General features: G+C 40.1%; 1 protein-coding gene across 1 annotated transcript; it reads left to right on the top strand.

Moving 5' to 3' along the window:
• Window positions 1–26: 26 nt before the first annotated feature.
• pklr (pyruvate kinase L/R) lies at window positions 27–14,670 on the top strand. The gene is made up of 12 exons (XM_042422829.1): window positions 27–131; window positions 5,154–5,318; window positions 6,375–6,466; window positions 6,568–6,699; window positions 7,523–7,709; window positions 7,807–8,080; window positions 8,701–8,851; window positions 9,655–9,807; window positions 9,929–10,095; window positions 12,030–12,096; window positions 14,055–14,169; window positions 14,278–14,670. Exons 1-12 carry the CDS (start codon window positions 38–40, stop codon window positions 14,382–14,384), a joined length of 1,704 nt encoding a protein of 567 aa, XP_042278763.1. The 5' UTR covers window positions 27–37; the 3' UTR covers window positions 14,385–14,670.
• Window positions 14,671–14,683: the final 13 nt, after the last annotated feature.

Here is a 14,683-nt window from a genome sequence, read left to right as displayed (position 1 = left end):
TGGCAAAGCCTGCATTATTGACACTGTTGTCCACAAGATGGCGCTGAAACTCGCACCGAACCATTCATTTACATTTGTCGCGCTTGTCACTCCTCACCATTCAGTCTCAGACTGCTTCAAGCATCCAACAGGTTGGTCATTTTCTTTCTAAAGATTCAAACTTAACAACTTTTCTTTATTCTGTGTTTGTGTTCTGTGTAAGCCCAGATAGTCCACACACTGCATTTTAGTGCTTTTTTGTACTGATTATGTAACATAGTTGGGTTTTATTCGATAGATTGTGTATGTCTCAGCTGAAAGCTTTTCTGCTATTTATTTCTGGCTCCCTGCCACATATTGATCCCTCTGCTTTTACTTTTTAATCATTTGTTTGCTGACAAGCTGTGGAGCACTCATGAGACTTTTTCACCTTTAAACAAGCAACTAACTCACAGGTTTTAAATGCTTGGTGTGTTAAAATACCAATACTTCAACTTGGCTTGTGTGTGTTTGAAGTGTTGCAAATTTAAGTTGAATGTCATTTTATTGTACTTTGGCTTCAATGTGTAACAGACCTTTACTCCAGTCTGGTAATTATGTGCAGGGTTATTATATCACACTAGGTATGTGCTGAACAGGGCAGAGGGTTGCAGGATAGATAGGAACAAAGGTCTGTTTGTCCTTTGGCTAACGATTTACACCCTCTGTCAGGCTGGCTTCACGCATGACTGTGTGCATAGATACAACTCTGCAGCTACGTGCAACCAAACCTGTTTGTAGAGACCTGTAAGAAACTTTGAATAAACTGCGTCAGTGAGAGGAAAACACATCATCAAGTGTCACCTTATTTATCAAAGTCTCACTTTTATAACATCTGCCATTCTCTAAGACTGGACGTGATTTATGTGTTTTCCAATAAAACAGCAACACGTTACAGTGGGTGAATGCAAAATATGGAGAACAATTTGGTAATTCATTGACTTTTTATCAGTGGTTCCCAAACTTTCTGATATCAAGGACTTCAAGCTAAATCTGCAATAAACTCCTTTTATAATAAGGTTTTTTTTCCCTTACTTTGAAGTGTACCACTTTCTAATAAATCACTCTTTATAAAGGGTTTATAAGCCAATAAATGATTTGGTTATGCTTTATAAGCCAATAATAAATACAACATTTGGGTTGCCAAATTGTAGCTGGTGTTTATCCTCCTTCAACATGACACTTGCTTTGCCTTTATAGCGCTTTAGTTCATCATGTAGATTCCTACGATCAGGTAACTATATATCACTAAAACATCTACGTGCCCACATATTGAGTTCATGGTCTTCAGCTCGGTTTCATTGCATGTCAAGGTCATGTTAGGATTACATAATCTGCAGAAATACCGCAAATAGATGGAAGGACTTTACATCCCCATAGTTTAGTGTCACTATCGGGGTATTGACATAAAGCTTTTCCATTTTTAGCATCATATTGGCCCATGTCAAGCTGGCCCACCTATGCTGCTGCATGTAGTGGACTCCAAATGGTGTGACGGGGTGGAGAGAGGAGGGGGAAGCAGTGGGGTCAGGGGGTCAAATGACTGAAAGAGAGCGAGCTGGGCTTGTCCTGGTGACTTTAGACTAACAGCATGACAAGTGCACGACCTGAGTAGAGGTGAGAAGAAAGGAAGAGGAGGAAATTACAAAAAATTACAACAAAAAAAATCCAAGAAACCTGAAAGTAAACCGAAAGAGGCGGAAGAACTGGACAGTGGATTTAGTTTTTTAATAAGATTTAATAAGAGAGAAAGTTTAGTCAAAATGGGTAAGTTGATCGAGTACTTTCTTTTGTATTGTGGATGCAAAGTTCAACAGGTTTTCATACAACTTCAACATGGTTAAGAATCCAAAGATGAGTATTTAGTGATTGATTTAGCAGGATTAATAGTTAATTTGAACTGCAAGGACAAAGGAGCTTCATGTATTTCAGTATAAGGGCTAATAATTGACCACTTTCCAGTGGTTCAGTTCTACAATATCAAAAATTTACATCATATACATTACTCAGCTGCCTGTTTTTAACTTGTGGGTCAGATAATGTACCATTGTGACATTTGTCAGGTGATTTTGGCCTTTAGTGCACCTTTAGTCAAATCTGCCCTTTTACCTTTGGTTCATCGATTGATTGCACACTTGCACATGTTGACCTGCGTTCATGCAAGAATGTGATCCAATGCAAACAGGTAACTCCTGGTCATTTTAGTTTACCTGTCTTATCTGTCATAAAGCCTGTGCAATAACTGGTATTTTGCAACACTGGTGTCTTTGACCTAACGTCAGCTTTATTTATAGTCATCCTTCCAGTAACAGGTATTTGTATGTGTGAGTATGTGTGTGTGTGTGTGTGTGTGTGTGTGTGTGTGTGTGTGTGTGTGTGTGTGTGTGTGTGTGTGTGTGTGTGTATGTTTCCATGTGTATACTCTGGGATGTGTCAGAGGACGATCTCAGTGGGACACGTAATGATGTGTGCAGCAGTGCGGCAGAACTGGGTCACAAGGAGGTGGAGAGAATGAGAAAAAGACATGAAGAGAGAGAGAAAACATGAACAGCTACCAAATCCAGAGGATTCAGAGTCATGCATGTTCACATTATCCTGCAAAAAATCTCCAGTCATTGTTTCCATCTGGGAGTTTCCTTAAGCTTTGTCCTTCTGTGTTCCTGCATATTCATTCACTGCAAAGGCTTTATTTGGTAGCACATGATTAAACCATGATAGAGGGCTTTAACAGTATGACAGACAGAGTAACAAATAACAAATTAACAACAAAAACTTCACATATAATAGTTTTTTTTTTCACTTCACCTACAGTCTTCCTCCCTGCGCCCACCTCTCTCCCTCCTTCGTCCTCACCTCTTGACTCCTGTTGTTTTGTTGACCTTGTCTGTCAGCCTCTCATCTCTTCCTCTTCCCTGGTCTTGACTCTCTCCTCCCCTGTGGTGGCAGAAATTGCAGGCTTGGCTGACTATGACATCTTTTAAAATGGATGCCACTGTACTGGCTCAATGCCCACAGCCAGGTATCACAGTTAGTCCTGTGCATAAGAGATATGGGCTCCATTAACTGCTTTCTGTTTTAATATTGTATTAGTGACAGGTGGAGTCATCATCACTGGGGTTAATTACTTATGGTGTCATACCAGTTTGAGTAATTTAAATATTTTAAGACGTGCAAGGGGACACACTGTGATTTTTTCTCAAAGTAAGCTGGAATTTGCTTGTTTGTGGAGAAATTATTTGACTGGAAGTGTGAACAGCAGATGATTTTTATTAATATTAGACAAAAATACTATCAAATAACTGAATAATTGTACTTTAAAGCTGCTTGTATCAATATTTCTATCATAACAATTGATCAAATAACTGCCTGTAATGTGGAAGGAGTCACTTAGAGTGGCGAAACCACAAATAATTATCACCCAGTTCTGCAGGTCCTCTGAACTCTACGGAGAGTTTTATCGTCTTTAAAGAGTTACTTAAAAAACCCCGGAAAATCTTGTCCTTGTGACCTCCTTGCTGCAGTGATATACAAGTGTACTCCAGGACCTAATGATATCACTATTGGGTGTGGTTACAGGTGCAAACAGCACATTTCTGACCGCACCCAACCACACCTGCTGAGGTGAAACAGGCTTGAAACTTTCCACTAGAGAAGGCAGAAAAATATTGTTTTTCAACCTTGTGTTAAATTACTCTTTAAAGGACAGGGTCACAATTTTTCAAGTCTGTCTTAAAATAACAGTCATGTGCCCAAATGAACATTGAAACAGGCTTTGCTACTGTCATCATTCCTCCTGTTCATACTGACCATTAGAAGATATACAGTCTTTGTTTTGAGCAAAAAATTATTTAAAAGTTTATTTAAAAGATATTCTGAGCAATCTGAGTTTGTCAAATAAAGTGGATATCTTCCACAGTCACAGTCTTTTTAAGTAAACATTTCTCTTTTGTGTCTTGTTTATCTGTTTAACTGCAGTGGAAGAGTTGGAACAAAAAGAAACTTTGAAAGATATCGACTTGTTTTGACAAATTTTGATGGCTGTGAAAATTGGACTCACAGTGATCATTTGGACATAAATAATAATTGCTTCATGTCTGCTGGATGCTGGAAACAAATACTACTTAAAAATTGGCATGATATGAGAACTGTTGTTAATTTTTATTGATTTTTATTAGTTTATTTGACAGGGACAATGCTCATTAATCACCAGGAAAAAAGAACTGTAGATGAGTCAGTTTCATCTGTTGGCCCTGGCCAGATGTTGAAGAGGCAAGTTCATGGGTTCAGTGCTAATTTTAGTTTTCACATTCACATCCATTTGTCATTTGCTCATGGAGAATCTGTTGGCATTGAGCTCCTCGGGACGGAGAACAAGTAGCTCCAACACTGACACACTGGACAAAAAATAAAAATGTAACTAAATCAGTCTTGTTTCAGCTTAAGTGTCTCTTTTGAGAATGTAAAATATAAGCTTCAGCTTAATTCTTGCTCCAATGGAGGAGATAATAGTTTATTATACTATTTATTATACAAAATTTCCTAAATATTATAAAAAACTGTATGTGAAAAAAGATCATTGTGTTCCCTCCAGTTGTCAGAAACACAGCCAGCTCTATATCAAGTGTGGAGTCCTCTTGCATTTTTCATTTGTCTCAAATGTCAGCTCTTTAATATTTCCTCTATAAAGCTTTAATATCAGCCGCCCTTCCTGTTTGCAAATGCATTTTTGTTGCTTGTCATTGAATCTCCTGATCTGAAATGTATTGTTTTCATATTAACCTCTTATATGAAAGCTAAATGTCAGCATGTAGATCTTCATGACCCCTCTGCCCTGTAGTTAAGGTCAGGTCAGTGTCTGTGGTGTGTTTTTGTGCCTTTGTGTGCATGTACTCCATATGTCGCCTCTGCTGTGACTTCACCTTCAAAATCTGTGGTAGCAAGCTGCCATTTTTTATCTCTGCTCCTCACTCTCTCCTCACTCAGCAGAAGTGTTGTTGTTCATGTTCATCATCAAATCAGGAATGACACCTTTTCTCCGTTTGAGGTGTTTGGTTCATTTGTATTCGCAGGTGGAGTTGGCAGCTGAGTTAATTCATGTCTGACTTCATCCCACTGACACTTCTCTGTCGCCACAGCTCGCATCAGGCGATACTCAGAGGCGATGACACTGCCAGACTCTTTCATCCAGCGCCAGCAGCTGGATGCCAGCATGGCCGACACCTTCCTGGAGCATCTCTGTCTGCTGGACATCGACCAGGAGCCAATCACAGCACGCAACACCAGCATAATCTGCACCATCGGTGAGTGAGACAACCGGTCGCAGAGTTTGTCTCAGTTTCAAGTTTGTTTTCTGGCAACTGTTGCATGTCATCACTGGCAGTCTGTTAGACAGCCAGCTCTTGGGTGCTGCTGGCACGGTTTGATTCTTGGCTCTGGCACTTTAGGGCTCTCTGCTTTTCTTCTGTCCAGAAAAAAGACAAACTAATTAAAAAGAAATTGAATTTATAAAGTGCTTCTTAGGTTTTCCTGAGCCCTGGTGCTACAGATTGGCTTTGATTCCTCATAGATAGACCAATATCGTTAATTTACCTGCAATTAATAGTCAGCTGCCCAAATGAACATTGACACACGTCTTATACTCGCCTTTTGGGGATCCCTTCATAATGCACTTTAAATATTAAGTGATGATGGGGGCCAAAATCCACAAGCTTCCTTACATAGAAAAATGTTTAAATTTAGAAGTTTGAAGCTAAGATGAAGCTTCAGCCATCCAAATTATTCAAATCAAGTCAATATCTTTCAAAATTACTGTCTTTAGTGCCAAATTCCCTCTTTTTGTCACAATCTTTCCACTGCAGCTGAACAGGAAAACACTGTCTGTCGGGATACAAAGAGGGATTTTTTTACTGAAAAGAGTTTATTATAAACTTAAATATTATAAACTATATTATAAACTTTTAAATACAGTTTTGTCCCTGATCACTTACATTGTATGCGCACTCAAATGGGATCTTCTAATGGTCAGTATAAATTAATGATTAAAGCAAGCAAAACCTGTTGCAGTGTTCATATGGGCACCTGACTGTTGTTTAGGATCAAATCATTTTCATTGTTGATTTTTTTCTTGGCCAATAAAATGTTGTCAATATCAGGAAATATAAGACATATTCAAATTGTTGGTTTTGTCTTAGCAGCAGACCAAAACCCAGAGAGATTCATTTTACTATCAAAGAAAACAAAGAAAACAAGCGTTTTTGCATTGTTAATTTTCTGTTGATCAACTTTAATCAATTGATTAACTTAACTTTAAGCTCAATCTTAATGTAAGATGTTTCTCTCTCACCGGTTCCTCTCAGGTCCTGCATCCCGATCCATCCCCAAACTCCAGGAAATGGTCAAAGGAGGGATGAACATTGCTCGTTTGAATTTTTCTCATGGTTCACATGAGGTGCGTGTCTATGTACCGTTTCCCATGACTTACACATCATGTCTTGCTTTTTTACTCAGTAATGTATTGGTTATCTGTCTGTCCCCCCCTGTGTCTGTCAGTACCACGGTGAAACCATCAAGAACATCCGGGAGGCAGTGGAGACGATAACCTCTGACCCCTTGTACTATCGACCGGTTGCCATCGCCTTGGATACGAAGGGTCCGGAGATCCGCACTGGATTAGTGAAAGGAGTAAACATCTTATGCTTCATCTATCAAACAGTCTAATCATCCAGTCACATGCAGTCAGGTGTAAGAGCTTCCACTGGTGCTGAAAACATGCCGACTGCTCTGTACAGTACATCAGCCGATGTTTACTTTCCCTTCTTGGCTAAACAACAACTGTTGGTGTGCGCAATTTGTCATCGTCGTCTTATTGTCTTGTCCTCTGTGTTAATGTTGTTGCCATCTGCTTTGCTGAACAAATAACTCCAAGCTGTTGGAAACCTTTTCATGCTTTGATTAGCTTACAAAATGCTCTGCATGACGTGTAAGCTGCACACTGACTCTGGCTCGTTGTGTGTCTTCTAAAGTCTGTTTAATGTCTTAATCGTCAGATTAAATAAAGGTATCACACATGTGTGACAGATAATTGTAAATCTTTGATTTTTATAGTATAATTTATCTTAATTTCATATTCCTATCAAGTAATTGTAATGTGTATATGTACATGGATGCTATTTCATGCATGTTTTAGCAGATGACATTTTAAATTATCTGTAAGATTTACACATAAAACAAGTGCACATCAACAGCCGTTTATTAACCCAAAATACAATAAATGTTTTCTCCAAAGCGGTCCTTATAACCTCGAACAGTTAAAGACTGTCACGTTATCACGGTCACTGACTCAAATCTTCTGATGTGACTTTTCAGCTAAAAGTATCATTAAACGCACCTGCTTGTTGAAGCTTATATCTAGTTTAAAAAATAACTTTAAGTAAATAATTGTCCCTTCAGTGCTCTTTGCTTCTTCATGTCTGTCTCTGATGATTTGTGTTGTATGTGTGTGTAGAAAGTAGAGGAGGAGGTGGAGTTGGAAAAGGGCAGCCATGTCCGTGTGGTAACAGCAGAGAGTGACAAAGACAAGACAGACGGAAAAGTTGTCTGGGTGGACTATCCTCACCTGCCCAAAGTCCTGAAGAAGGGAGCCAAGATCTACATCGATGATGGCCTCATTGGACTCAAAGTGCTAGAAATAGGTATCACACATAAAGTTGATTTCATAAAGCAATGTGTCCTTTGGCTGCTGTTACTTATCTGAACTGAACTACTTTATTTTACTTTCCTCCTCTGCAGGCTCTGACTGGGTGGATACGGTGGTGGAGGCCGGGGGCGTATTGTGCAGTCGCAAAGGTGTCAACCTGCCCGGCTGCGACCTGATTGGCCTGCAGGCGGTCAGCGAGAGAGATGAGGCTGACCTGAGGTTTGGGGTGGCCCAAGGCATAGACATAGTGTTTGCCAGCTTCATTCGCTCGGCCCAGGACGTCAAGGATGTACGACGAGCTCTGGGGGCGCATGGGCGAGATATCAAAGTGATCAGCAAAGTGGAAAGCCGGCAAGGGGTTCAGAAGTAAGTCAATGAAAATAATTCTGAATTAAAACCATTTAGGCATGACTATTTTTAGCACTGAAGTAGCCAAAGGGAGCGAGCAGAGTCTCTCATAATGAGGCGGTGACAGGACTTATGAGTTCAACGCTGATGGCGATCTGCTCCTCCTGTGGACAGCCAGCTGTCAGTGATGGGTAGACATACAATATGTCAGCTCTGGAGTTTACACATCTTTGATTAGCAATCTGTGTGGCTGTATGTGTGAGTTATAGCTGCCACTTAATATATCTGACACAATTTATGTCACAGCTCTCTCATCTCCATCACTCATCTCTGCCTTTGTCCCACTGCACGCTAGCTGCTGCTGACAGTGTTTAACTACGCCTCTGATCTAAATGAGATTTTCTTTTAGATCGGATCATATAGATTAAATTTTACACAATAATGTTGGGGTGTATCAACATTTTAGCATAAAATCTCCTGCAGCTGTATTTTTACTCTGAAATCTGTGTCCTCATCTTCCTGCTGTTTACATTGCACACATATGCGTTTTGACTGTGTCCGCATGATTCAGCATTTGCAGATCCATCTCCCTAACATTCAATCCCTTGACTCCTCATCCTCCCTAATCTATCTGTCAGTTTTGAGGAGATCCTGGCTGAGAGCGATGGCGTGATGGTTGCCAGGGGCGACCTGGGGATTGAGATCCCTGCGGAGAAAGTCTTCATCGCCCAGAAGATGATGATTGGACGCTGCAACTCTGCCGGCAAGCCTGTCATCTGTGCCACGCAGGTCAGACAGGGGCGCATGCATACACACACACACACACACAGACACACAGAAATGATAAAATATGCAGTTTTTGACTCTAGCTGATGTATTAGCCAGTCAAATGTCAAATGGGTTCAAGTAAACGAACATTAAAACCTAACATTAAACTTCCCACATAATATACTCACACAATCACACACTTGTCCAATGAATTCATCCTCAAAGACACACACATTTCCTCTCTTTCACACCCCTCTCCGGTTACACACACATGCACGCAGACTCCTGCAGCCATGTTGAGTCACAGTGCTATATCTTGTTTATGCTGCAGCTCTTGACTCAGAGTGACAGCATTATAGCCGGTTTGCTACTCGAGACCTGATCCTCCAAACAACACCCACGCACGTATCAGCATTAGCTGCAGCTTCTTCACTACTACAAAAATGCAGTCTCTCAGGCAACGCTGCAAGCTATCTCATTTTCCAACTGTCTGCCTTGCTTATTGACTCAGAATACAGAGACTCCAGCATGCCAATAACGATCTCACAAAGTCATACTCGCCTGCCTCACTCTAAATTATCTCTATTTTCTCCTCCACTACTGTCCATCCATCCACAAAGCCATTACCTCCCTGTCTCTCTCCCTGAAGCCCATCTGCCCTACATCACTCATCTCAGACAAAAACTGACACACAAAGATATAAAGTGGATTATTTTTGATGGATTTATTGATCAAATCACTTTATAGTACCTTGCAGGGAAATTTGGTTGTGCTTAAAAGGCTAATGTGAAGCTAATGTATTGTGTTTGTGTGTGTGTTTGTAGATGCTGGAGAGCATGGTGGCCCACCCACGGCCAACCAGAGCGGAGAGCAGTGACGTCGCCAACGCTGTGCTGGATGGAGCCGACTGTGTAATGTTATCCGGGGAGACCGCCAAGGGACTGTTTCCTTTAGAGGCAGTCGCAATGATGCACTCGGTGTGTGTGTCTCTGTGTTTTTATGATGTCCATTACTGTTACATCTGACTTTGTGCCCTTTGATAACTCTCTCTCCCTCTGTCTCCCCGCTCCACACCCTCTCTGTCTCCGTCTCTCTCAGATCTGCAGGGAGGCAGAGGCGGCTATTTTCCACCAGCAATTGTTTGAGGAGTTGCGTCGCCTCACTCCTCTATCCTCTGACCCCACAGAGGTCACTGCTATCGGAGCTGTAGAGTCCTCCTTCAAATGCTGTGCTGGGGCCATCATAGTCCTCACTACCAGTGGCAGGTGTGTATACCAACCCTGTCACCAGACATGGCCTTTAGTATTGAGTGATTCTGCAAAATGCTAGATTATGTTCAATGAAGATCTTTTTTTTTATTACATCAAATGCCAACCTGATGTCTGTGCATGACAACTACGGTATTGTTAAATGAATAATTCAACATTTTTCACCCTTTTCACTTTCTTGCTGAGAGCTGGAGGAGAATATTGATACTATTAGCCTACTAAGAATGGTATCAATCTGCTCATCCAACTCTCAGCAAGATAGTAAATAAGTGTATTTCCCAAAGTATTTCCCAAAATGTAGAACTATATACCTTTAAGGTTGGTGAAAGATCATGGTTATGGCAATTGTACTATGGTTAAGGTATGGTTAGGCAACTAAAACACTTAAAATTAGGGAAAAATTAAGGATACAGTTAATAAAAAGCAGAGCGTTAATTGAAGGTCTGCGAAGGTGCACAAACTACAGTCTCCTGCAAAACAGTCAGACTTGCTACACACCCACCCAATACCCCAGCCTCCACGTCGTAACATAATCTCCGGCCTTCCTACATATAGGACACACTACCTTCTGCATTAGCACTGAACATTGGCATTTCACAATAATCATGAGATCGTCCAGATCGTTGAGTGTCTTCAGTTCAGTCAACATTCAGTCTGTTGCTGATCCAGTCGGAAATGAAGTCTATACAAGCTCTGCTTATAAGGTTAATGACTCAGCAATCGCCTATTTGCAACAGAGTTATCACATCATAATTGTTTATGTGGCTTTTGTGGTCTTTCAGTAAGCTTGTAACCACAAAGTAATGTACTGTGCTGAGCTGACATCGGTTCTTTTAGTCACCAGTGAGGAGCTCCAACACTAAAAGCCACTGATTCGATCAGTGATGATGGTGGTAGATTAGTTTGGAAATGTTCTGGACCTGTTAGACCTGAATAAACATTCCTCTCACAGTTCTTGAGTTTCTCTTCTTCCCTCCAGCAGATGTACAGCCTCTTTACTGGTTGAAGAAACTGATGTTAGTTTTTTATCCTAGAGGAAATCATTCATACAGAGTAAATACTGCAGTACTTTTCTCTGCTTTCACATCTCCGGGCGTAGAGTTTTTTGTTGACTGTAGTGTTTTATTGTGTTCCACTTATGTTTTGTGTATTCTGACTCTTTGCTGGAAAATAAACTCCCCTACTGGGCACAAGATTGATTTCTGTACTCTGCACATGTGCACATACATAGTCGCCAAATACAGATGGCTGACGAATTAAAAGAAAAATCTGAATAATTGAGCTCCGATACAGATGTGCTGCAAGATACAATTAAGCATTTAACATCTTTTCATGCTCTGTGACAGAAAAGAGGGTTTGTCTTTTAGATCTCTCAGTCACACAGACCGCTTAGTGGACTCATGTTAAAACAGAAACAGTGACCAAAGTAATATCACCATTGAGACTACGTGTTAGACAGCACTCTCCACCACCAACATCAAAACACCAAATGAGGGAATATGTTTCGGAAGAACGATGTTTATCCCTCCAGTAGAGTTCCAGAGAATTTGGAAACTGCTCTGGAGGTTTGGAGTGGCCCAGTGCCTTACTCAAAGGCCCCGAAAACATTTTTTCTCAATCAGCTTCTTAATAGGAGCAGTGGAGTGAACACTGTAATTCCTGCCAAAACTCATTTAATTCATCTCTGTGCATAAATCAAGATTTAGCAACATTTTAATTAAAATGTGAAGACAGAAGGGCTTTTCTTTACTGAGGATGTTTATTCCCCTAAACTTTCAAATTTGATTGTTGCATGTTTATTAATGAGTATTTAATGTTATATATGTAATGCTTTCAGGGGTTTTAAGACACCTTATGTTCCTGTGTGCCAACAATGATAATATATTTTACTCCTACTCATCATATTCCTTTTTTTTCCCACATCTCTCCAGGTCAGCACATCTCCTGTCCAGGTACCGACCTCGCTGTCCCATCATCGCAGTCACCAGAACTCCTCAGGTACGTTCTGCTCCTATAAACTAAATGACAGAAGTTTGTTTGTGCTGCCTGAAACATGACTTAATGGTTGAAGACAGTCTGTATTCATTCTCATTGCCTGCTGTCGTTGTTAATAGTGACAGCGCTAAAGATGTGCGATTGGTCTCACTGACTGAGTACATTTATGAGCAATATTGCACTTAAGTGTATTTCTGTTTTATGGAGCTTTCTACAGAGCTCTTTGTTCTGGTACAGTTGTTTTAAAACATGTGTACACAGCCCACAAGTGTGTCACAAATTGTTTTAAAATAGGTCATGATTAACTATAATTTTAAAGTCATGTAGAGTTAATCTGCATAGGAACCCTGCTACATGAAGGTCTGAGGTCAGGGTCCAATTTAGAGCAGCACATCTGGACCTGGTGTGGACACTTCCAACACTGAGGAAGGCTGCTTGACTCTGTAACCCCTATTATGACAGCACCTATAGCGTCTAAGGCCAAAGTGAAATCATTATAATCATTTGTTAGATTTGAATGAGTAGAGATGCCAGGATAAAACACATTTATTTTTAAATTTTAGATACGTTGTTGAAAGGGGTTACACATGACCTTCAGTGTGAGCATTTGTGTCTTAAGTGCCTTTATATTTCCAAGAGTGGACACACTCATTCTCAAATAGTTTCATAGTTATTTCTAAGAAAAGGCTTTCATGTCATTCATATAATATGCATTAAAGACTAAGCGTATAGAGTCATCTAAACCAGCTTGTTAAATCCAATAAAACAAAAGCATTATCAAAACCTTACTAAAATAATGTCCCTAAACATTAAAACAGCTATAATTGATCATTTTCATAATAACTATGTATCAAATAACAATTGTGTAACGTCAAAGGCATTGCTCGTAGTGATGGACTTTACTGTTTACTCTCACTGCTCTCATAGTGTTGTTTTCAGTCTCAGCAGGCAGCTGTTTTTAGAGAAGAAGCTCTAAAAACCCACTGAGCACTAAATGGCTAACAGACACAGTTAGCGGTAGAATAGCTGGTGAACACTGAGGAGCATTTAGCAGCTAAAGAGTCAGATATTTCCCTCAGGAGTTGGTAGAGATCAAAAACAGAGCTAAAAGAGAGTAAATATTGGACTCACATTCATCAGGTGGATAGAAACATGACTCTAAATGAATGATAATGTTGCTCCAAAACCGCTGGATGTGTAAATAAGCAACTGTTTGCTAACAAGTTCAACATATATCAAAAAGTGATGATAGGTCAATGTTGTCTTCACAACTTGTTTGAAAAAAAAATCAGTTAATGCAAGTTTAACTAAAAATAAATATTTTTTGTGCAAAACATGTTTTGAAGCCTCCTGTATAATGAAATGTATTATTATTATTATTTTGAACTTTCTGAATAGAGAAAAACAAGTTTTCCTGGTGAAACTAGATGAAAGATCATGTGGTCATTACAATTAAAAGGGGTTTATCCTCTTGGGAGTAACCTGCTGTTTAGATTGTATGAAAAGATTTTGGCCTGAGGGTGGTGCTTGAGGAAAGTTTATGAAGCCTTTCAGCAGCAGAAATGGTTGGTCCTCTCTGATCATAATTTCAACATGTTTCTATTTATTCAGTAAGTGGACATTTTGTGCTGCTGGTGAGTCTGGAGGGAAGGTCAGCCATTCACCAAAATTATTGATACACTGAATAATAATTGCAAATTTAAAGGCAGTCTGGACTTTTGTTTTTGAGATGTGGTGAACCAAAATGTCAGTATGAGGTAAACTAGCCTGACAGTGGCATCAGCTGAAAGGTCAGAGGGTCATTTGGGGCATTCAGAATGTGTTTAAAGGGCAGACAGCCTGACTGAACAATTTAACAATGTGTATTTTTTTTGGTGAAAAATAAAGATTCATAGCACTTTAATAAAACCCCAAATGTATTACTTAACCATCTCTGAATTTGTCTGTGTTCTCTCCATCAGGTGGCCCGACAGTCCCAGCTGTTACGAGGAGTGTTTCCTGTCCTCTTCCACCCTCTGCCTGCTCCCGTCTGGGCCGATGATGTCGACAACAGGGTCAACTTCGGCATGGACATAGGTCAGTGTGTGTGGTGTTTGTCTTTTTATGTATTCAACCATTATTCTTCTTATTTACACAATATGTTCCTGCATTGCTCACACAGTTCTTTCTTTTCCGCCTCCACAGGGAAAGCAAGAGGATTCTTCAAGACGGGCGACATGGTGATTGTGGTGACAGGATGGATCCCTGGGTGTGGTCACACTAACATCATGAGGGCAGTCAATGTCCCGTAACAACCTGATACTACTGGACTCTAAATCTGTCTGACCCACCAGTGTTAGAGCCTCTGATTCTTCAAACAACTTCACACCCAACGTTGCTGCTAATCAGTGAAATATCTGAAATAATATCTGAATGTCATGAAAACCTGAGAACGAGCCCTTTAAATAAGCAAGTTTCTAACAGTAATAGTAAGGAAATACTTGCCACTAAAACTGTTCTCATGGATTTTGAATTTGTATTTGACATGTTTTGAAAGCAATGACTCCTTCCCAATAAAACTTGAACCACTGACTTTAACATGTCAGGATTG

This window comes from Thunnus maccoyii, chromosome 10 (genome assembly GCF_910596095.1).
Source record: "Thunnus maccoyii chromosome 10, fThuMac1.1, whole genome shotgun sequence".
NCBI lineage: Eukaryota > Metazoa > Chordata > Actinopteri > Scombriformes > Scombridae > Thunnus > Thunnus maccoyii.
The sequence above is the reverse complement of the archived record's forward strand: the minus strand, read 5'-3'. Positions and strand labels throughout refer to the sequence as shown.